The 24370-nt window shown below is 39.9% G+C and overlaps 2 protein-coding genes across 2 annotated transcripts in view; both read right to left on the reverse strand.

Moving 5' to 3' along the window:
- icmt (isoprenylcysteine carboxyl methyltransferase) overlaps positions 1 to 5985 on the reverse strand; it is a 6131-nt gene extending 146 nt beyond the window's left edge. The window contains exons 1-5 of the mRNA XM_029447104.1: positions 5714 to 5985; positions 4838 to 4926; positions 4436 to 4605; positions 2519 to 2736; positions 1 to 1374 (exon numbers count right to left, since the gene is read on the reverse strand). The exon at positions 1 to 1374 is cut by the window's left edge and continues 146 nt beyond it. Coding sequence (XP_029302964.1) covers positions 1195 to 1374; positions 2519 to 2736; positions 4436 to 4605; positions 4838 to 4926; positions 5714 to 5932 — 876 coding nt within the window. The 5' untranslated portion in view covers positions 5933 to 5985 and the 3' untranslated portion in view covers positions 1 to 1194. The remainder of the gene's footprint in view (positions 1375 to 2518; positions 2737 to 4435; positions 4606 to 4837; positions 4927 to 5713) is intronic.
- Positions 5986 to 6413: 428 nt separating this feature from the next.
- Positions 6414 to 24370, reverse strand: part of rtel1 (regulator of telomere elongation helicase 1) — a 49166-nt gene continuing 31209 nt past the window's right edge. Inside the window, 10 exon segments of the mRNA XM_029447093.1 lie at positions 6414 to 6693; positions 8420 to 8587; positions 8704 to 8886; positions 9463 to 9594; positions 17026 to 17157; positions 17834 to 17971; positions 20435 to 20645; positions 22724 to 22819; positions 23596 to 23753; positions 23858 to 24023. Coding sequence (XP_029302953.1) covers positions 6623 to 6693; positions 8420 to 8587; positions 8704 to 8886; positions 9463 to 9594; positions 17026 to 17157; positions 17834 to 17971; positions 20435 to 20645; positions 22724 to 22819; positions 23596 to 23753; positions 23858 to 24023 — 1455 coding nt within the window. The 3' untranslated portion in view covers positions 6414 to 6622.

The raw sequence follows: 24370 nt of genomic DNA on the forward strand, positions 1-24370 counted from the left end.
CATTTTTCATAATTAATAATTGAAGTCATCCATTTAGTTCCCGAAACTAATATATTTGTTTTTTTCTTTATACATTTCTACTTCATTATGCAAATGAGGGGGGGGGGGGGGGGGGGGGGGGGGGCTGTCATTCAAAGTATGTCAAGGGGTCCACCTTTCACCTATTGGTAGATGACATCAGTGCATATATCAACTCTAGTCTTCAGCCCCCTCAGAACTTTCGCCCTTGCCTTCTCGGACCTGTACAGGTCTCCTTCACAAGGTTGAGCTCGTTTGTTAGCGTTCACAGCGGCACCTTGACATCGGACTCAGTCGGAGCCCAGATTGGTGGCACATGCCAGACCACTGGGTGCTCTGCACGAGTCGTACGGCAGAGAGAACAGGCTTTAATATTATTTGTGGTGCATTTAATGGCATATTACTTTATTTACCAAATCATTAATTTTCTCATTCGGCAGGTTCCATCCTCCATATTAAAATTCATTACAATATCCCCAAGGACACACGCATGCAGTTCATCCTGCATCATCTCTCCATCGGCCTCAATGATAATACACACAGAACTGAGACCTGCAGCAGAACAACAGGACCCTACCAGACCTGAGGACACGACCCAGTGTCATCAGGCCCCATCAGGCCTAATAGTAGACAGAATGGATCTGTGAAGAGTGACTGACTGACATCTAAATTCTTTAAGCTTTTCTTAAGTTTAAAATATAAAACAGTGAACAGAGACTGTGAAATAATAAACTAAGGACAGTGGTGGCAACTTCTTGAAAATATTTGGTGGATTTCCTGTGAAACGTCTCTGAAACATTTGCCATTAAAACTTGAGAATGGTGATTTCACGCTATATGATACTAAAGAACCTAGTGCAGTATCTTTCTTCAACACAAGCATGGTCAAAGCATACAAACAGAAACACCACTGAAACAGATGGAGTGAGTGTTATTGGAATACATGTAGTACAGTGGAGGTTGTCTGGTCTTTAACTGGATTTTGGAAGTTGGTAGAAAACAGCAGCCCAGCTGCCTGCCGCATCCCAGCTGTGACGATCTGTCTGTGAGCTAAGGCTCTCAGCCAGCTGCAGGGTTTCCTTCTGGAGGGCAGCCGCCATGGTAGACGCCCACACCCACCAGGTCTGACGTGTCTTAGTGCTTTAAGTCTGTTACGTCCAGCATCCAGCTCCTGGGACTAGTTGACATGGATGCCTGAGATAAAGGGCAGCCCGGTTGGAACCTTCTTCTTGTACTCCACATAGTCCTCAGTAAAGAAATGGATGAGGGAGAGCTCCTCCTCCTCGATCCGCTCCCGGAAGAACCGCCAGCTGGCTATCGTGTAGCCCAATATACACACCGGGTTACACAGCATGACCTGCAACGATTCAACAGGCTCATCAGCAAACCAAACAGAACACGTCTCTTCACAACCATACCAGCATACCATTACTCTCATCATTGCATCTATTTAAGTAAATAATAATTAATTATTAAAAATAATTTTATATTTTAATAATTGGCTGTAGAGATGTCCAGGCTGAAACATAATATTTCACACCATAATCATTTTAAATACATTTTTCTATGAAAATGATAAAAATCGTATCATATTATTATTCCCTCTCATATCACAAATGCAATATCAGTCAAAATGATTGCAAATTACATATTTTTTCAAAATCGATTAGCCCTAGTGGAACAGTTTTGCTCAGATATTTTTTGTTTTAGATTTAAACCAATTTTCAGCACAAAGTGGTTCTGTGTCCCGAACAATCCAAGGTGACCCTGTGACGTTCGAGAGGTAGATAGGGCATTGTTGTGGCTGACATCCTGCTCTAAGAGGCTTTATATCAACTGGCTCTTGGCAGGAACCAGGGCGCTGCAGCTCATGAGAGGCACAGATAGTCTTTGAAAACTGAGTTTAGTATTGCCCTCACTGTATCGCATCAATAATCAACACTATATGTTGTACACCTGGGAGGTGCATACAGGCAGCACTGGAACACATTTCCCTGTACCTCACATTATGTTCAAGTGACACCAAATTAGGTATGCATATATATTAGTTCCTTTGTCGTGCTAAACTAGAGAACATTGACAATGTTTTACATTTAAAAATAAAGACTAAATATCCTCAATTTGGGTAACGATCAAAACTGAGAATACGGATTAGAATCAGGCAATACATAATATCTTAAAAACTCACAATCATTAGTTTGCAGTAATAACTGTATTAACAGGAGTGGTTGACCTGTACACACAATTTGATGGCAAAGTATGTAAAAAATAGAAAAGTACACCAATCCTAAAATTTGACCAAAAAAACAACATAGAAAAATGAAGGGAAACAGTTGCTAGAATCCAGCCTGTACTTTATTATTGTCTGACATTTTCAAACGAGGTATCAATCTGAGTCGCAGCATTATAAGAGAAACATACATGATATTAAACATCCTACAGCCATATTGTTGATGGAGAATGAGTAGAGTATGAGGCTGAACAATGCTGCAGTGGCTCACCTGTGTTCCTGTGCTCCAGTAAAACCAGCCCACATAGGAGGGGTGTCTGAAGTAGGAATAGACCCCGCTGGTGACCAGCACGTGGCTGTGGGCCTTCTCATTCTGGACAATGTGGTTGAAGTTGGAGCCGGCTGTCAACATGGCCGCCTTACGCAGGCCCTCACCACAAAGCACCAGGAGCAGACCCACAATGCTCAACCAGTTCTGCTGCTTCAGCTCTGAGAGAGAGAACACATGAGAAGTCTCATTATGTGGCATGTCCCGATGACGTGACAAACTCTGCTTCTGTCCGAGTTATGTTTGACTCGGTAAATCTTTCAAACTCAAATCTGGAGGAACGGAGTGAGAAATTCCATCCAATTTTAAATCAAACTCATTTCAGTTTCAAGTAACGAAATCATTACATTACAGTGACCTATAGGCTATAGCTATAGGCTTAGACTGCCGGGGGACACCTCCCTTCTCTTCCTCTCTCCTCCCCTCCCTCTCTATCTGTATGCATTTATGTAAATGTATGTTACTAACTCATCATCCGGGGCATCATCCCCGGAGTGTCTGTCTCTCATGTGGCAGGTTGCCACTGATAAAGTTTACGTCAGGATCATGAATCGTGGCTGCGCCTGCTGCCCTGGTCCTGCTGGACACCGGGAAGCCTTATTGACATTTTCCTGGATTCATCCACACTTTCTCTTTTTTCAACACAACATCATTTCTGTCAAATGTTGTATTTGTACTATGTTGTTTATTCTGTACACACGACATCTATTGCACGTCTGTCCGTCCTGGGAGAGGGATCCCTCCTCAGTTGCTCTCCCTGAGGTTTCTTCCATTTTTCACCCTTTAATTATGGGGTTTCTTTTAGGAAGTTTTTCCTTGTGCGATGCGAGGGTCTAAGGACAGAGGGTGTCGTAACCTGTACAGTCTGTAAAGCACACTGAGACAAATGTATAATTTGTGATATTGGGCTATATAGATACATTTAATTTGGACCTGTAATAATGTAAAAGTACCAACTTTGACTCAAAAGGTTATGAACTATCTGAATAAACAAGTTTCAACTTCAAGTTTGCTTTTCTCTTGCTCTTCTTCCAGCTTTAATGTTAGTGCTGCACTTATGCACATGTCACACATTGTAATATAACAAATTAATATAACAAATTCTCTAGAATAAATCTGTCTTTTCTGGTTTTTAACTTCCTCATGGTAACAGGACTGTCATTTTGTCGACAACACAATGGCTCCTTAAGCAACAAGCTAATCTTAACATAATGCTATTTTTTTGCAACTTGCTTATGTTAAAATGGCAACTTTAGATTACATACAGACTGAAGATAAAAAAAATATATTAAAAAATCCCACTTTGTTTTTTTTTTTACTGATACGTTTCTAAATGTAACGTCAACATTTGTTTTGTAAACATACAAGTTACTTATACCTTCTCATTCCGAGTAAAAATATTTCAAAAAAGTTTTTTCTTATCTACTGTTGTGGCAGCAAAGCAGCAGATATATGCCCACCAGTATAGTATAGTACATTTCAGTACATTCAGCAGACGCTCTTATCCAGAGCAACTTACAATGAACTAGTCTGACCACTTGGACCACCACCACCACCCAGAAAGACAATATAACAGAACTACTAGATATTACTTATGAACCATCCGGTGCCATGTGATAAGTAGAATGTTGGAGGACTGTCTAGATCTGTTAAACATGGAGTGCAGCAGGTTCTCTCAGACTGATAGAGGCTCAGGCTGCCACCTGTTCAGGAACTTGGTAAATGTCCTGAGATAAATGTGTTCAGCCGAGGTCGCACTGATATGATACACTGGACTATTGACAGGCAAACAAAATACACAGTTCAAATAACAGTTCTGAGTGGACTGCGTGCAGTGACGACGAGACTGAAAACACCAACCTGGAACGGTCAGCTTCTCCACAGTGAACTCTACCCATGATGAGAATGCAGCCAGGGTGTATTCCACACTGTGGTTGAGCAGGAATGAGTCCAGTGACAGGCTGTGAGGGTTGATCATGGCCGTCACCAGGTACTCAGAGTAATGGAAGAAAGACAAGGAGCACATGTACCTGCAGAGACACACCATCACTACATGTGTTCAACTGCAGCAAGTCTGGATTACAAAATACACATCCTTCAGTCAAAACATGGTTCATGTCATGGTTCACTGCATCTCTGTAGAGCATTTAACCAAGGAATTATCATATGGTTTTCAGTCTAATTAAATTCAAGAGTGTAAATCAATAGGAAAGAAAATAATTATCTGCAAAAAATGATTGATGTCTGAACATATGTACGTACCAGCCAAAATGTGTCCAAGTGGTTTCGGAGAAGCTTATTATTAAGCCACAGCCAAAAATAACTCCCAGAAAGCAGGCTCTCACAGCAACCTGGAACGAGTTACGACACTCATTAACGGCACATTTCCGCGGGCTGCATTGCACTCATTTTATTGATGCTTAACGCTTGGCATTTTAATTATGCATTACATGTAGATAAAACCACACGCTTTATATGGAAGAATATATTTTGCCAATCAGAGTAACGTTACAGTCATTTCATTGTTTTGCACACCATCTTCAAACAACAATTTAGAGACGCAAACCAACTCTAAAAGTTCAGCTAGATTTTAGGCAATATACTAGTAAGAGTTTTATTCAGTGAATTTCGCCTAATGTGTACCAGGAGGCGGGTCATTTGTAAAGTACCTTAAGTCATATTATCGGAGCAAACTACGTTAATAATTCGACCAAGACAACATCATATTACGACATTTCTGGATTGGTTTCTGTCACATTCTTTCCACAGCACATGAAGAACCTGTCAAGGCAATTACTAAAATCAAATCAAAACATTTCAAGTGGCATACGGACTAAGCCACTGCAGCTTTACCTGGCTTAGGTTTCTATTTCGAGCACACCAGCTGTCTTGTTCCTCTTTAGCTAATACGATTAGTCTCGTTAACTAAATAGGTAGCTTGTGTTAGCTAGCTAACATAGCAGTGCAACGTTAAAGTTTAAATGGCGGAGTAAGTTAGGTCAGACAACTGTGTCAACATTAGCTTGAGGTAGATGGAATACTTCACTGCTGGACAGCAATAACACGCATGTGTACTTTACTCAAAATTTGAAAAAAATCAGCCTTAAACCAAGCTGGCTACCTAACGTCAATGCTTACCTTGTATAGAGGTCCTCTGTATACGATTAGCAAGAGGCCGTTGATAACTGAAATGTGGATACAAATCACTATTTTCCCGGAGGTTTCCGTCAGATAATCAAACACCCAGTCAAGATGTCCAAAACACGTTCTGATCAATGGGATTACCACCACGCTGAGCCCTAAAATAAATGCCTTTATACTTACTCTTCCTTCTAGCACCAACTTACTGCCTGCCATGATGAAAGTGCTGTGCTGAAGGAGCTATCGCGATACCCGAGTGGCAACCTCGTGATGTCCATTTACGGCTATAACAATTTGCCAGAAAAAAGTATAACGAAATAAGTCTTTGGTTTTGTATGGACTGTTGTGACAAAGGCCACAAACACCAAGTTACATTTTATTTAACAAAACAATGCATGGGTTTTGAAACGGATAGCAGCGCAATGCACTGGCAGTCTGTAGACGACCGTGAGGATAAACTTCAGTGAAATGTACTTATGCTAGAATTGGTAGTGATATATTTTTCCTCTATTCAATTACTGTATGTGGCGAAACAGTATTTTGATCTATCGTTTTATGCAGCGGGATCATGGCAGGATTTACAACGGAGCATAACGGGCAACTGTTCCAGGAAAAACCAGCCCCCCCCCCCCCAATAGGTACAAATTAACAGGCTTCATTGCAGCACTGCTGTTAAAGAAGACACTTGAGGCACCTGTACTTTCATGAATTTAATTAGCTTGTAAAATATAAGAAATATAAAAACATAAACATAATAATTCTCCATATTACATTTTCATGACGTTAATTAATCCAATACTGAACAGGCTGTGTATCTTATTTACAGTTACATTACAAAGCCACAGCCAGAGCACAACAGTTATAAGCTGTGTGAAATAAATAAACAACATTCCTGAAGCTCAGATTCTACTTTCTTTGCCTGTTTGAGAAAAAGCCGGAAATCTTGCTTTGTGTCTTCAATGACAAGGATGATGAAGCTGAAAAAAAAATCAAGCAAAAGGAATTAAAACGTCTTGTTAGATTTAATATTCATGTAGATCCTTTTATTTATGTAAATAATAACACTATTGTTGTATCTGTGGGAATTGAACCTCTGACAAAAAGCAGCAATATCACCTGCAATGTGTGTTTTCCACAAAGTACAACATATTCAACTTTTGCCCCCCAGTGATAGTGTAAAAGAATATACGAGTTTAAGACAAAAACATATTCAAATATAGAATTGGCTTACATCTCTGGATTTCATTCATTTCTGTGAAGAAAACTAAATGAAATTGTTTGTTTGGAATATATATATATATATATTTATTTATATATATATACATATACACACACACACACACACACAAATATATTTATATATAAATATACTCAATCAAACACGAGTTACTAAACCAAACAAACCTCAACAAAACAACCCATTACTATTTTTTAATATAGGTGAGCCTTGATTTCTTGGGGGGTGATCGGTTATGTCAGATGGTGGTGAGTGATGGGGACAATTAGCTGTGGCCATGTTGACAGTATCTTTCCATTCACGGTCAAATAGTGGAAGTTTCTCTGTTACTCTGTTCTGTTTTGGAGGTGATTTATGGAGTTGCTTTTCCTTAGTTATTTTTGAGTGGTTTTGCCTTCATATATTAGAGTTGGTATCTGTAGTCACTGTCTAGTTTATGGTATAATATATATATTATATTATTCTAGTGTGTGCAGAGTTGTTGTCCTATTTGGTTCTAGAGATGGTTTATTTCTGATTATGTCTCCAGTGATCCATATTTAAAGTTGTGTCTCCTTAATGCTGGTACTGTTTTCACTTTGTGAGTCTGTTTGCTTGGGTGTCTGTGGACAGATTTGCTTTCTTGTAATTGTACCGTGGTTGTTGTGTCATGTGCTGGAGTGTCAGGAAGAAAGTGGCAAGGATAGGGAGGTGGTCACTGCCGAGTGGAAGTTCTGGAGTGTGGCTGAACAGGTTTGGTGATGAGTGCCAAAACCAGTGTGTCCATGGTAGAGTAGATGCGTGTAGGTATGTTGTGATTGATAATTGTGAGGTTTGTGTTGTCCAATACTTATTTGAATGCTATCCTAATCTGTTTGTAGGGTTGTAATTTAAATGATTGTGCTTGGCATTAAAATCTCCCAGTGTGAGCACGTTTCTGTTATTGGAATTACATAATGTAATTTGTTGTCTGTAAAATAATACCTGAACAATGTTGATCGCTTGAACTCACTTTATTGACAACATTTTGGTCCTCAGATCTCCGAAACATTGTTAATAAAGTGAATACAAGCAATGCTGACAGTGTGCAGTGTTTTTTGATCCTAATCACCTATCCATATGACTTTCTGGTTTGTAATAACTGTGCCATTGTTCTTGGTGAGTTCAATACAGTGGTGTCTCAATGGTGTTTGTATCTAAACTTAGCACTGTCATCTTAATCTTCTCATCTAAATGTTTGTAAGATTTCACTTCCGATTGGAAGACTACTTCAACACTGTGGTGCAGTGCAACTACCAACAACCATCAACCATCAACATCTAAAGGTTTGTTACAGATATTAAATAGACTCCATGAAGATAATTCCCAATGATGTCAGTGACCCCTGAGCTCTTCTCTAACGTTAGAGGAAGATAGAAGAAGTATAAGGCAAGAAGAAATACTAACATGCATTTCTTTATACTATAATACATTAGGTTGTTCTTCACCTGGTCTTTTCTGGTCTTCACTCACAGCAGGAATATCAGCAGCAGGAATATCAGCAGCAGGAATATCAGCAGCAAAAACATCAGCAGCAGAGGTGGACTGGCCTGTCAAAGCATCCAACATCTCTTTGTACTGCTTCCTATGGCGAGGGGGAATAAACTTGCCAAATCCTTAAGGAAAAAAGATGAAAGTGAGTGAATAGTGAAAACCTCAGACAAGAAATTTCTTGTTCAAACCTCAAAAATGGACAGGAATTAAATATACATAGTGATTTGAAAGAACCTACTGACTAGAAGGCTGAAGTCCTCATCTCTCTCGGTGAATAAGCTCACCACTGTGGTCACCAGGGCTTCATAGTTGTCCGTCTTCTTGTATCTCTGAATGGACTGAAGGAGTTGGGTTGATTTTTCTGCTCCAATGGCTTTTTTCACATCAGCCTGAAAGGTAGCGTGGAAGTCACTATTTGGACCTGAAGAAAACATAGCAAAATAAGTTATTTCATGCTTAATAACAATTTATTAACCAAATGGAATACACTAATACAATTAGGTATGCTAACAACTAAACTACATTAATCTTCAACAATAATCACTCAAATGTACTAGTCACTTTGTATAAACTTAATGCTTGCATGAGTAACAGCCCGTTGCTTTTTATCTTCCAGAGAATGTATGATATCATTTTCACACAAGTACAGTGCCTAAGATTGTCTGGTCTATAACCCTACTGCTGTAGCTGGAGAATACAGATAGTCGTAATAAGCAATTAGTTAACATAGTCGTCAACCACAGATTCAAGGATCTTAACAAGGGGGAGATTTGAGATAGTGGACAATTGTTCATGTTATCAGTGGATCCACCTTTGAGCAGAGGGATGACTCGAGCTGCTGTCCATACTGCTGCTATAAGTAGTGATCAAAAGAGCACTAAGTCTCAAGAGATGAGCATCCACACAGTCTACACTTCGGTCTTGTGTTTGAACTTGCAAGTGCACTGAATACATCATAATAACTGAATTCAAAAGGAAAAAGGATGTACTGTCCTACCCGTCTGAGGTTCTGTTATTCCTTGCTGCTTCAGGTGGTGTCCTCCCTTGTTGAGCTGCTCTGTATTCAGCTGACTGCAGGTAGAAGTCCAACTGGATGAGGTGAGACCCACAACAGGCGTTCTGGCTGGAGCTTTGAGAAAACAGAACAGTATCAGATTTGGTTTGGTTTTCCATTTAGTTTATTTATTATTTAAGAAACTCTCTTCTTTGTGTCTGTGGCAACGGTCAGACAAATACAACCACAACTACCGTGGTTTTTTGCCTCCGCCAACCAGTAATCAGTTTACCTCCATGTCTGTCGAACATGACATTAATTCATCATTTTATCCTACTATTAGACATTTGTGTGAAATTGTCATAATTAGGGTATGAATTATTGAGTTATGGCCAAAAAGGCAAAGCAAAAGCACATTACAAGACATTTGACAACAAAGTGTTCCACAGCAACTTCACAATCAAGTAAAAAAATTAAAATAAAAGTCACATCATATCACCCAATTTATTCAACAGAGCTGTACTGGAAGGTATGAAGGATCTCTGCGCACAAAGTGGTGTGGCGGATTTTATTAGTATGTGTTTATTAAGGGGTTTAATAGAGTGGGTTCTGTAATAGGTTTTATTAGTACATAATTGTAGTAGGTTTTTACTAAGTATATGGTTTGCATTGTAAATATATGTAAATGTGTAATGTTCAAGTATAATCAATTTAAGTGCGGGAGTACAGCCTCTGTAAAATATCAGAGTAGGCCTGAATACAGGCATATAGGTGAAAGGTGAGAGTGAAGAGGGAACTTCCCAAGTCAAGCACATCAAAAGAAGATTTATGAGACCCATAGTATATCGAGGATGAGAGAAGCAGGCCAGGCGCCTGCTAAAATGGCAGAACTAACGTCAACTGGAGAAGAGACCCAGAGACACACGTGTAGGGGACAGGACAGGCAGATTCCAGGGGATGAGTCAGAGGGCGTAGGCCAGAATATGTCAGGTTGATTTACAGGACTCAACACACACTCTGAAACATTTCATCCTCATCTTGGTTTCACCATGTGAACTAAGGTATAAAGAGGAGAGCCAGATCAGTACTTGGTCAGTGCGCAGCTGGCTGGGTACTCAGAGTTTGTTATGTACTTACGTGTGTAATAAACTCCACTTGTATCAAACTTTGGACTTCTCCAGTGATCTTCTTTTCTCGGATAGAGATCTTCGTTTTTTCTGACTAAGTATTACGTTAAAGAGAGACTGAGTTATACTAGATTTGCAGTAGTTTAAATAAGTTAAAGTAAATATTAGTGGTAGGAATCCAGTCTTCTTCACTGGCCCAGAGGACAGATTTTTATCCACAATAATGGTACCATGTACCTCGATTTGTAACTCACAATGCAGTGTCACACTGTGTTGTTGTTCGTCCACTATCTTGCTACACATACAGTTCTGGTCACCATTATTGGCACCCTTGAATTTTTTGTATAACCTGTACAATATCTTCAGAAATAAATGGAAATGTACAAAGTTTGTATCAGAATATTTTAATAGGATGTCCAAAGTAATTCAACAACAAAACATTATTTTTACTACATGTTTCAAAGAAGAAATGGAAAATATGACCTGGACAGTATTAAAGACACCCTTCCTTAACATTTGGTTGCACACCCTTTGGCAATAATGACTGCCTCCAAACGTTTCTTGTAGCCATCTATAAGCTTCTTGCACTTGTCAGCTGGTAGTTTCTCCCCTCTTCCTTTGCCATTTGTTCAAGCTCTTGAATGTTTGCAGGATTCCTTTCCCCAATGGCAGATTTCAGCTCTCCAAAGATTTTCAATGGGATTGAGATCAGGACTCATTGCTGGCCAGCTTTTCCATTTCAACCATTCTTGAATGCTTTTGGATGTGTGCTTTGGGTCTTTATCGCGCTGGAGAACCCATGATTTCATGATTCCTTCAATACGGTCAAGGCCTCCAGTACCAGAGGCAGCAAAGCAGCCCCACAACATTATGGATCCCCCACCATGATTAACTGTAGGTAGGGTGTTCTTTTCCTTATAGCTTCATTTCGTCGTCTATAAACAAATCGCTGGTGTGCATTACCAAAAATCTTTATTTTGGTTTCGTCTGTCCACAGAACATTTGCCCAGAAGGATTGTGGTTTGTCCAGGTACTCTTTGGCAAAGATCAGTCAATCCTTTTTACAGTTAGGTCCATAATTATTTGGACATTGACACAATTTTCATAATTTTGACTCCGTATACATGTCCACAATGGACTTGAAATGAAACAATCAATATGTGCTTTAAGTGCAGACTTTCAGCTTTAATTTGAGGGTATTTACATCCAAATCAGATGAATGGTGGAGGAACTAAAACACATTTTATACGTGGTATCCCCTTTTTAAGGGACCAAAAGTAATTGGACAATTGGCTGTTCAGCTGTTCCATGGCCAGGTGTGTGTTATTTCCTTGTTAGTTCATTTAAAAGGAGCAGATAAAAGGTCTAGAGTTAATTTCAAGTGTGGTATTTGCTTTCGGAATTTGTTGAGGTCAACTCTCAATATGAAGTCTAAAGAGCTGTCACTATCAGTGAAGCAAGCCATCATTAAGCTGAAACATCAAAACAAACCAGAGAAATAACAAACATTAGATGTGGCCAAATCAACTGTTTGGTACATTCTTAAAAAGAAAGAACGCACTGGTGAGGTCAGCAACACCAAAACATCTTGAAGACCATGGAAGACAACTGTGTTGGATGACAGAAGAATTCTTCTCCTGGTAAAGAAAAACCCCTTCACAACAGTTGGCCAGATCAAGAACACTCTCCAGGAGGTAGGTGTATCTGTGTCAAAGTCAACAATCAAGAGGAGACTTCACCAGAGTAAATACAGAGGGTTTACCACACCATGTAAACCATTGGTGAGCCTCAAAAACAGGAAGACCAGATTAGAGTTTGCTGAAACGCATCTAAAAAAGCCTGTAAAGTTTTGGATCAACATCCTCTGCTCTATTTTTATTTTTTTATTTTTACTAATTTCTCTTCCAGGTGCGTAAGTTTCGTTGAATTTTGGATGCGTCGTTTGTAAATGCCGCTCCAAATGACTTCTCTTGAAGCCAGAGCGGGTCTGTTTGCATATTAAGAACGAAAGGTTCGACTCGTGGAGGACAAATACAAATTCCTCTGTCCACTTTTCTTGAATTTTTCTTTGTACGGCTCGTACCTTTCTTTTTTAACGGGAGCAGCTGCTGTCTGTCCACAAACCACATCTCCAGCATCTTCCTCTAGATTTGCGGTGGTTTGATGCGCCAAAGACAAATCTTAATGTTCCTCGTGTGTCACGCATTGTTTCTGTCCACCTGGTGTGCAACTTTTTAATAAGAAATCGATCCATTTTACGTCTGTAGAAAGACATGCTAACTAGCATGAAATGGTGAAACGAGTCGACCGGAGCCAAACTAACGAGAGTATGAAGTGCCAGGTTGGTCGTAGTATCCTCCAATTTAAATGTTCAAATTTAGCGATATAAATCATTTTTTAGCAAATGTCCATATTCATAAGCATGCTTATGTTAACATATTTGTAATGAGCTTAAGTTTATTTATTTCTATACTAGCCCACCATGTATCTACCCGTCCAAGAGCACGTTCGCCATTGTAGTGCTGATAAACCGCCAAAACTGGAAACTCCGCAGTGAGTCAGTGTTCCGGCTGAGCAAATTTAAACATCTTGTTTCTAGTCTATATTTGCATCTTTTATCAATTATTATTATCAATTATTTGTAGGCTAATAGAGCAGACACTGTGTTTTAATGGGTTATATGTAATAGCCCTGCTTGTTTTAGTGTTTTTATGAAACATCTGTATTGACTCCATAATCATATCTATCACCCCTTTATTTAGCCCACTGCCACGCGAGCCACCAATTAAAGCTTGGCGAGCCGCAGGAGACTCGGAGCCGCACAATGAGTAACACTGCTATGGACAAATGGGACAAAGCCTTTCCGTAAAATCTTATGTCTGTTGTTGTTTTGTTGTTGTCCTGCATTTTAGCGCCTTGAGATTGCTTTTAGCTTTGAAAGGCGCTTTATAAATACAATTTGTTATTATTATTATTATTATTATTATTACAAAGATCAACTTGTAGAATGATGGGAAGAGAAGAGTATGGAGAAGGAAAGGAACTGCTCATGATCCAAAGCACACCACCTCATCAGTGAAGCATGGTGGTGGTAGTGTTATGGCGTGGGCATGTATGGAACTGGTTCCCTTGTATTTATTGATGATGTGACTGCTGACAAAAGCAGCAGGATGAACTCTAAAGTGTTTTTGGGCAATATTATCTGCTCATATTCAGCCAAATGCTTCAGAACTCATTGGACGGCGCTTCACAGTGCAGATGGACAATGACCCAAAGCATACTGCGAAAGCAACCAAAGAGTTTATTAAGGCAAAGAAGTGGAATGTTCTGCAATGGCCAAGTCAGTCACCTGACCTGAATCCAATTGAGCATCCATTTCGCTGAAGACAAAACAAGCAGGAAGTGAAGACAGCTGCAGTAGAGGCCTGGCAGAGCATCACCATGGACCAAACCCAGCGTCAGGCTGTCATTGACTGCAAAGGATTTGCAACCAAATATTAAAAGTGACAATTTAATTTATGATTATGTTACTTTGTCCAATTACTTTTGGTCCCTTAAAAAGGGGATACAACGTATAAAATATAAAATTTCAAGTCCATTGTGGTGGTGTACAGAGCCAAAATGATGAACATTGTGTCAATGTCCAAATATTTATGGACCTAACTGTATGTCTTTTTTTTCAGCAGTGGGGTCCTCCTTTGCCCATAAAGCCCTTCTTGGTTTAGTGTGCGGCGTATGGTACGTATTGAAACCATGACTCCAGATTGTTCTAGGTCAGCCTTCAGCTCTTTGGATGTTTTACGTGGTGTTTTTTCCACAGTTTGCACCAACCTTCGAAGACTTCTCGCATTGATTTTCCTCTTACCACCCCGTCCAGGGAGGTTCTTCACAGTTCAATGCTTAGCAAACTTCTTAATAACGTTGCGTACTGTTGAAACAGGGGTCTTTGGAGATGGCCTTGTACCCTTTAGAGGTCTTGTGTTTGAGAGCATCAGGAGTGCTATTATCACCAGACAGCTCCCTTGTCTTCACCATTGTGAAAAAGGAACAGGGAATAACAAGTGGCTTTTTTAGGCATTAAAGTCATCATTCATTGGTTAATTCAAGTCATGTGGGCACTGACAATTTATCATAGGTGAGTGTAATTTCTAATTTATCACTGGTGAGTCAAATGTAATTATTTATTTCAAAATGATTTGAAGGGTGCCAATACCAGTGTCATGGCAATCTTTCAGTTTTTACCTCATAGTTTTAAAAAAACTGCTTTGGTCTAGAGACCAAAGCAGTTTCACTAATGGTGACCAGAACTGTATTCACAATCTTATGTTGGGATCCTCACAGTATAGAGATTGCGCTATTGGACTCAATTTCCCATGATCCTAGATCCTCCCTCACTTCCTACAACCTGACATGTGAAAACCCAGCTGATAAAACCAAAACACAGCCATGTGTTCTTTTTCTTTCCTCCGTGTCTCTTCCCTCAACTGACCCTCCAGTGCCACCACAGCATCAGCTCAGCGCAGAGCACGCCACTGCTGCCGCAGCATCGGATGGCTTTCGGATGACTGGCCTTTCTCCTTTGATGGCAGAGGCCGCCTTTCAAAGTAAACAAGTTTAGTCCATTAAAGATGTTTGTTTTCCACTCATTGTTGCTTGTGGGCTTAATTTTTTAAGTAAAGTATCACGTGACTGAGACGAGTTGATATGTGTCAAGAGACACAGACGGATGTATCCGGTGATTTTTCTAAATAAAACCTCTTTCAAAATAAAATATTTTTTTATTCAATCTTTCTGTGCGGCCTGGTACCAAATGACCCACGGACCGGTGGTTGGGACCACTGCTTTAATTGATCATAAAGTTACTGTTACTGGAAATTACTGGAAATTGAACCACTCTCTTAAGTATGAGGAAGTGAAAGCAAAAATGTCAGTTATTAACACACTTCTTTAGCAACGCAAAAGTAGAAAAATAATTTTGTTTGAATTGGGAGTAATTTAAATAGGAGTCAGCAAAATAAAATAAAAAGCAATCTTGCTAAAATTGGGAAATTATAGGAACAAAACATTATCGGAGTTATTTCCTGGTTCTCTCAAATGTCACCAGACACCTTAAAAGAAGAGGACAAAATAGAAATTTTTAATTTACAAGACAGCTTATATAAAATGTGTAAAAGCAAGGAAGAAGGAGCTTTCATTAGGTCCCGGATAAGATGGTTAGAAGGAGATCAGAACTCCTCGTATTTCTTCAAAATGGAAAAATATCATGCTAAAATAATACTATTAATGAGTTAAAAATTGACATGACCCAAATCATGTTTCCAACTTTTGTTCCTCCTTTATTAGGAAATTGTCACAGTACTCTGAAAATAAAAATAAAATATTCTTTCAAGAACACCTCATCCTGGGCACTGCCGAGCTGCCCTTGAGCTAGGCACCGGACCCCACACTGCTCCCCGGGCGCTGTATATATAGTAGCTGCCCACTGCTCCAAATACTATGATAGGTTAAATGCAGAGTCTAAATTTCACCTGTGTGTGCTGTACATGTGTGAATACTAAAAGGTGATTTGATTCAAATCCTCTTTTTCCTTTTGGGATCTCCATTTATATTTATTAACAGAGGTCAGTGACTGTGTTGGACTTCTGAAGGATAACAAGTCCGCTAGAGCAAATGTTCTTTATAAAATATTCTCCCAACAGATGGCGCAAGGATTTGTGTTTTAAGGAGAGCATATCAGCATGTGCCTTACCTTGTAGCATGACTCAGGGCTTGATTACCCCAAACTACAAACCATGAAAACATTTACTCTACATTGACATTAGACATGCGTATCTGTATACCTTCACTTTTCCGATCCGATGAAAAGTTGGACGTATTTGGACTCTGACAAATTTTCATATAGCCCAGCATACGTTTCTGCCATACGGATATGTGTGACAGGGCCTTTAGACTGTCTGTGCAGTTAAGTGCAGGTACTTGCTATGCATTGCTCCCGGGTTAGGACCTAGGTCGAATCTGAATTGCCATGACCAGGGATTAACCAGTGTCGACAGGCTTGGTTTGAATTGACAAAAGAAGGGTTGAACATGGGTCAGATAATCAATGCTTGACCCTGGTCATTGGTGTAAAAGAGGTAGTGCTAGTGCTACGCTACTTATGATTCTCTCTGACCAATCAGTGGTCTGCAGTGTTTTAAGTCCACATTTTAGTATCGGTTCAGCTCGCTTAGAACCTCGGCTGAGGTGGTAATAAAAGAAGTACCAGGTACCACCCCTAGTGGAAAACCAAAAAAGAGCATGCAGTGGAAACGCGGCATTAGACTCACGAGAAAATAATCCAAATTGTCTTCACTTGGTGACTGTCTTGTGTTTAAACTTGCAAGTGCACTGAATACATCATAATAACTGAATTCAAAAGGAAAAAGGATGTACTGTCCTACCAGTCTGAGGTTCTGTTATTCCTTGCTGCTTCAGGTGGTGTCCTCCCTTGTTGAGCTGCTCTGTATTCAGCTGACTGCAGGTAGAAGTCCAACTGGATGAGGTGAGACCCACAACAGGCGTTCTGGCTGGAGCTTTGAGAAAACAGAACAGTATCAGATTTTGACTTCCTTTTCTACTTCAGTCAACTCATTGTTACACTTCTTAGCGGTTCTCCCACCCGTTAAGAAGTGTAACAATTACATTACAGTTCATTTAGCTCCAAATAATAAGTGCAATAAGTGCAAACAATCATGAGGATACACCTCAGAACAGCAAGAATTCTGCAAGTACATTAGCTTCAAATAGGTGAAATCATTTAAGTGTAGAACAATAACTTATCATCACCCACTCATCTTTATATTATGTATTGCATTTACACCCTCTCCAGATTTAAGAGCAGTCTAAAGACCTCCTCTTTGAAAAAGCTTAGTTAGGGCTGGTTCAGGCTTGCATTGAGCTAGCCCCTAGTTATGCTGCTATAGGCTTAGACTGCCGGGGGACTTACACCTCTTTCCCTATCTCCCTCTCTCTCTCTCCCTCAGTATGCATTCATGTCCCTTAAATGCATTTTACTAACGGTTTCTGTGTCTCTTATCTGGCACTATCAAAGTTTTTTTTGGAGGCCCTGTGAAGCTTGTTTTGACATCCTCCTGGATCCATCTTTTTTACATACGATCACATGAATTGAAAAAAATATTTAATCTTTGAGCTTGACAATATTTTCAGACACATTTTTCAAAATATAAAGAATGCAGTTTTGTTTCATACCGCTCTGCAGCAGTAGTGCCTTCTTCTCATCCACAGAGAGTGAGTGATTGGGTTTATAGCCACAGCTCTTCCCAGTCAGCTCCTTGGATTTCTCATCAAACCTCTTTTTGTGATGTGGGCGAATAAACTGGTAGAGGCCTGTGAAGCAGTGGCTGCATTATCAACTGGTGACAGATTTAACATGGTAAGGCAAACACACACTTTTTGGAATCTCAGGTAAAACAGGTACACTATACATAACAATTATTTTGTTAAATCCTGATTATTTTTGTAACAAACAAACAAAATGAGTTTACTAAACTTGCAACATTTGAAACAGACAGTAAATTGAATAAACTTCACACTGTACTACAGAAACCTCGTATTGAATCTATAAAGTGTTAAACTGAAAGGAGAACTTCATCTCAGAAAGTTTGTGGTGGCTCTGCTTGTGTTGCTCTATGACATATTTTGTACAATCCTGTTTTCTAGCTGGCAGAGCTGTGTACTATTCAGAACAAACAATCAAAGGACTGCAGATGAGTCAGGCTTTATAGGGCTGTTACCAAGCTATACATGTCTGGTTTAGCCTCAATAGCAATCAGGAAATCAACTGATCCACTTGGCAGAGGGCCCCAGTGCAAAACAATGTTGGGCCTCTACAGACACAGACACACACAACCTTCTGTGCTTGTGTGTGTATAACCCCTTTACAGTGCAAACTAGGGCTGCCCCCGAAATATTGATGATTAAACTCATCATTATACCTCCAATAGACCTTTTTGTCTCCACCCGTTACATATACCTACCAAATTTTATACATGTAGGTGAAACGCACGGCAGGGACTGCTTTCTAGGTGGCGCTGTTGAGTCATTTTGCCACGCCCATGTGGAAAACAGATATTGTATACATATACAATACATTTTCACCATGTTTGAATTCTGTGCCAAATTTAATAATAATACTTTAATAGGTCCTACACTCTGACTTTGTTGGTGCTTGTGCCCTAATAATAATAATTCCTACAATTTCAATAGTGTCATTCGACCCTGACGTCGTCAGTGCTCAGACCCTACATATTCCGGGTAACGAAAGCCGCGTCGGCGAAGGCGCACTAGCTACTTAATTTCCTTCAGTGTAATTTCTTGAATACAGGTGAGAGCCTGTAATTCCATTGAAGAGAATAAATCCACTGGAGTTGATTCTCTGATGTTTATGAGCTCCTCTCTAGTGAAAGAGCTCGATGTACTGTGGGTAAATACTGAATTAACAAGCAAAACAAGATAAAACAGGGTGCGCCACAACACCAAGGCGCCATCTTTCGACTAACAATGTCTATAAAAATAAATTAGAAAACGTAGGCTATAGCTAATGTTAGGCGTTAGAGAAAATGTAACTTAGTTAGCTAGCTCGTTTTATTAAATACAATAAAGTAACTTTCACACATCGACTGTGCTTGGCGCTCTACTGCTCTGTCTCCTCAGACGGAGTGCCCAGAGTACACTCTGCCGCTCACAGAGTGAGCTGCTCTGGATACATTACATTCCAACAGCGCCCACATTTTGGAACCATCCAGTTTGTGCAAGAGTGCACTCCGGCGCTCGGAGTGACTATTTACAAACGCACCATGAGAAACAAGCTGTGCTGAAACAGAGAGCCATGCAGAAAGTGATTTAAACTTACCTGGCATCAGGTCAGGCTTGCAACCTTTCTTTTTGTTGGCATTCAGTGTCATGGTTCATGGTAAACAGCTGGTACAGCCAAAAGACTAAATGGTAATATAATCTCCTAGATTTAAGAACAAATACTGCCACATCCCATATTCCCCTCACTCTGATTGCTAGGACACGTATCAACAATCAAACTGAACAAAACAAACAGTAGATTACTCCTCGTAGCCCTAACTATCGCCAAAGAAACTATCCTCATGAACTAGAAATCAAGGAAAACCATGCACACAGGAAAATGAATCTATCTCTAAAGGACAGGACCACAACATTTAGGTAATAATGAACCGTAATCTCATATTGTCGTCAAATTTGCAATTACTGCAAAAACTGAAACACTGTGAACATTAGATTTCAGGCCCTTGGTGCATTAACCCACTGTGTGCCCAGTCTGTAATCCAATTCATCCTGAGGGGAACATGAATGTTTGATGACACAGCCATCCCTAGAGCCCAGCTGCTAGCATGACTGAACTCTGTGTTCCGACACGTTCTGAGGCTGTAGTTTGGGGGGTGCTGTTGTACTGAAATGCTGTAGGCTGTTTGTAATATTTTTGCTGATCAATTTATATTAATGAAGTGGTCAAAATATTAGAACCACTTGGAGTACCTGTCTCAATCCCATTATATAATGGAATCAACCCACAACCAACTGCAGTAGTGTCTCAACATGTAGTGCATGCTTGGAATTATGGCAGGCTGGTTGTATTAAATTGAATAACATTATGCATTAGACTTGTTTGTATTTTTCTGGTTGCTTGATGAATGGCATAAAAGACACTGGTGGTGAATCAAACCAAAAACATCTTAGCAGCCTGTTATTCACCAAAACATTCACAAAATAGCAGACAGAAAGAAGCATGTGTGAAGATGTTAACTACAGCAAAAGGCTTACCCCGGAGCAGTATGTACGTATTAGCATCCTCAGTTAAGACGGCTGTCTCAGTCAGCAGGACATCCAGGTCGTCGGTCTTCTTGTAGGTCTGCAGACTCTGCACGATGCGGTCAAAGTTTAACTGGCTCAGTGACTTCTTCATTTCAGCCAGGAAATTCTTAACCCTGCTGGATGTACCTTCCCCAGAGACATCCTCCGACACTTGCAATTTCTTTAACAGGGATGGAGAAAATAACTGCTCACATTTGCAATGTACATTGAAAATATTTTTCTTATAGAAATAAAAATCAATCAAAAGATACCTGCATACCTGGGGAGGGAGGGAGAGGGAGAGAGAAAGAGGGAGAGGAGAGAGAAAGAGCGAGAGAGAGAGAGAGAGAGAGAGAGGGATGAGAGAGAGAGTGAGGGAGAGAGAGGGAGAGTGAGAGGGAGTGGGGTAGAGAGGGGAAGAGAGAGGGAGGAGTGGGAGTGGGGGAGAGAGAGAGGGAGTGGGGGAGAGAGAGAGAGAGAGTGAGAGGGAGTGGGGTAGAGAGGGGGAGAGAGAGGGAGGAGTGGGAGTGGGGGAGGAGAGAGAGGGAGTGGGGGGAGAGAGAGACAATGTGGGGGAGAGAGAGGGAGTGGGGAGAGAGAGAGGGAAAGAGAGGGAGTGGGGAGAGAGAGGGAGTGAGAGGAGAGTGGAGAGAGAGAGAGGGAGTGGGGGAGAGAGAGAAAATGTGGGGGAGAGAGAAAATGTGGGGGGAGAGAGAAAATGTGGGGGAGAGACAGGGAGTGGGGGGAGAGACAGGGAGTGGGGGAGAGAGAGGAGTGAGAGGGAGTGGGGAGAGGGGAGAGAGAGAGAGGGAGTGGGCGGGAGAGAGAGAGAGGGAGTGGAAGGAGAGAGGGAGGAAGGAGAGAGCGAGAGAGAGAGAGAGAGAGAGAGAGAGAGAGAGGAAGTGGCAGGGAGGGAGGGAGAGAGAGAGAGAGAGAGAGGGAGAGGGAGTGGGGGAGAGAGAAAGGGGAGAGTATTGTAGTGTAGCAGAGATATCTACTGATATTAGACGATGAATGTATTTTGTATGGAGCCAGTAGTAATATGCCCTATGTCTCTAGAGCAGGGGGCTGAGAACTACACATTGTACCTTTACTAGACCAAGTGTTAATATTTCTAAACACTTTCATTGTTATATTTTAAGACATTTCTAAGCATTTATATATAAACTGCTTACAAACGTTATTCAATGCGTTAAGAGTTTCATTATAATGGTTTATAATAGCATCATTTAACTAACTTACCTTTATAGCATTGTTATACCTTAATTAACCTTTTTTGTTTGTTAAGATTAATACATATTTTATTATGCATTTATTAGTAGTTAACTACGCTCTTTGTAGGTACTAGATCTAAAGCGGGAACGATGTCTTAATAAGGTTAATAAATCCTTTGAATGTACTTAACCGTTAACTACGTTTTCTTTTAAGAGGATTTTTTAAGATTTAAGTTATGGCATGCGAGAAAGTTCCCATGGCTGGAATCCAACCAGATAAGATCAAGTTTTCAAGGTACCGTGACATGCGCTGTAAACACTCGGCTACAAAGGCGCACCACAGTTAGTGCTTTTCTCATCCTCCGCATCTGGAATGAGCACTACATGTTGTCACGGTTGATACAAGTAATAAAGAATTACATATGAATACAATGTTTCAGCAGTGAAGCGCAAAACAAACTACAACTACCCTCTTCTAAACGGGATTTTAACTTATTAAATATTTTACTCATAGCATGAGTGAAGTGGCTGGTACAGACATGTGCACTGTGTGTAGCTGCAAGTAAATGATTGTGTATTGCAGGAGTATTCAACAAAAATTCTAAGAGGTCCAGTTAGAGAAAATTTCCGCGAGCAAAGGTCCGGAGCATCATAATGTCTAACATGCGTTATGAATTAGTGTGATATATATTGAAGTAGCCTAGATTGGCCGAGTAGCATCACGTGGGATGGCTTAACTCACATGTAATTGGTCTGTGAGTTTCCTGAACGGCTAAATCAGTGCCGTAAAAACAAGAAAAGCTGCGCCGGTTAAAATAGAAGTGCCCCGTCAAAATTAATAATTTATTGATTATTGGTCCGGGTCCGGATAGGTCGGCGTCTGGGTCTGGACTCAGACTGCGGTCCGCTTGTTAGTGACCCCTGGTGTATTGGGTGTGGAGATCTAAGTGCAACACTGTAGCTGAACACCTCCAGTGGAGAGTCTGAGTGGTGTAAAGCATCTAAAGAAACACCAACAACTTACTACTGTACTGATTAAATGTACCTGTTCTTGGACCAATTTTATTTTACGTTTTCCTCCCCGGTGTTCATCATCCATCCTCTTGTCACATTGAAGAGACAGTGTGGACAAATGGTTTGCCTTCAAAAAAAAAAGTAGGTTCAATTTAACAAATAAGTTTAGTCCTCTTGGAAATACTTAACTATTGTTGTTTCATGGCATGACACACATCAGTAATAGTTTTACCGACCCACTTCACACATGGCCTATATATATATAGATATATATATATATCTATATATATATAGATATATATATATATATATATAGATATATATATATATATATATATATAGATATATATATATAATATATATATATATATATATAGATATATATATATATATCTATATATATATAGATATGCGGGGTCGGGTCGCGGGGGCCAGTAAGGAGCCCCAATCTTCCCTTACCTTATATATATATATATATATATATAAATATATAAATATATATATATAATTATATATATATATATATATATATATTATATATATAATATATAATATATGCGGGGTCGGGTCGCGGGGGGCAGCATCTCCAGTAAGGAAACCCAGTCTTCCCTTACCTATATATATATATATATATATATATATATATATATATATATATATATATATATATATATATATATATATATATATATATATAATTATATAATATATATAAATATATAATATATATAATGTATATATATATATATATAATATATATAGGCCATGTGTGAATATATATATATATATATATATATATATATATATATATATATATATATATATATATATATACACACATATTATCTATTGCACCACACATTTACCACAGTAAATTGGCTACTAATAGGACTAACGAGCTACCTTCTCTTCGCCCACAACAGCATTGTCGTCCTCTCCACTACAGTGGTCCCCTCGCTCCAGAGCATCCAGTAGGTTGGCTGGTCTCTTCTGACCCTGCTGCACCTCACACTCATACTCAATACATATCCTCGCCATCCCATTGGCTCCTGTGTGTTTATCTGATCACAAAAAATGGGTTACTATCAAATCAAGGAAGGACTAATCCTTGCTCTGTGGATTTAAAGGAGGCATGGAAACATTTGCCTTTAATCTTTATACTCACCAAGTCTCCTTCGCTTAAGGCTGGGAAGGTGGGCATCCAGCAGCTTGGCCTTCTGGGTGAGGGAGCTTTGGGAGGATGAGCAGGAAGTGAAGCTAGAGAACTGAGTGTCTGGTAAACACACTGTCCCACAGCTCTCTGCTGCAGCCTTCTTCTGTGCCACAGGCCTCTGGCACATTCAAACACAATCACAAAAAGTCAGTACAAGCCGACAAATTAAACTGTACTCAACGTCCATAATGCAGTTCCAACACATAATCAGGACTTACTGTGGCTTTTATGCCTCCTTTTCATATGCAGATACATGTGCTGTGTTTATCAAACAGTCAAAGCGGTTTACATGTAATGTTGGCACGGTGCGTCTCCCTCAATACCAGCCACAACAGCCACGCTGCTATTGCTTTCACTTTGTGTGTGTGTGTGTGTTTGTTTGTTTGTGTGGAAAGATTTATGTGACCACGATAGCATTGCAACTGTACAAGATGCAGTGAAGAAAATATACAGGTGTATAGTTGA

The sequence above is a fragment of the Cottoperca gobio genome, chromosome 2 (genome assembly GCF_900634415.1).
Source record: "Cottoperca gobio chromosome 2, fCotGob3.1, whole genome shotgun sequence".
Lineage (NCBI taxonomy): Eukaryota > Metazoa > Chordata > Actinopteri > Perciformes > Bovichtidae > Cottoperca > Cottoperca gobio.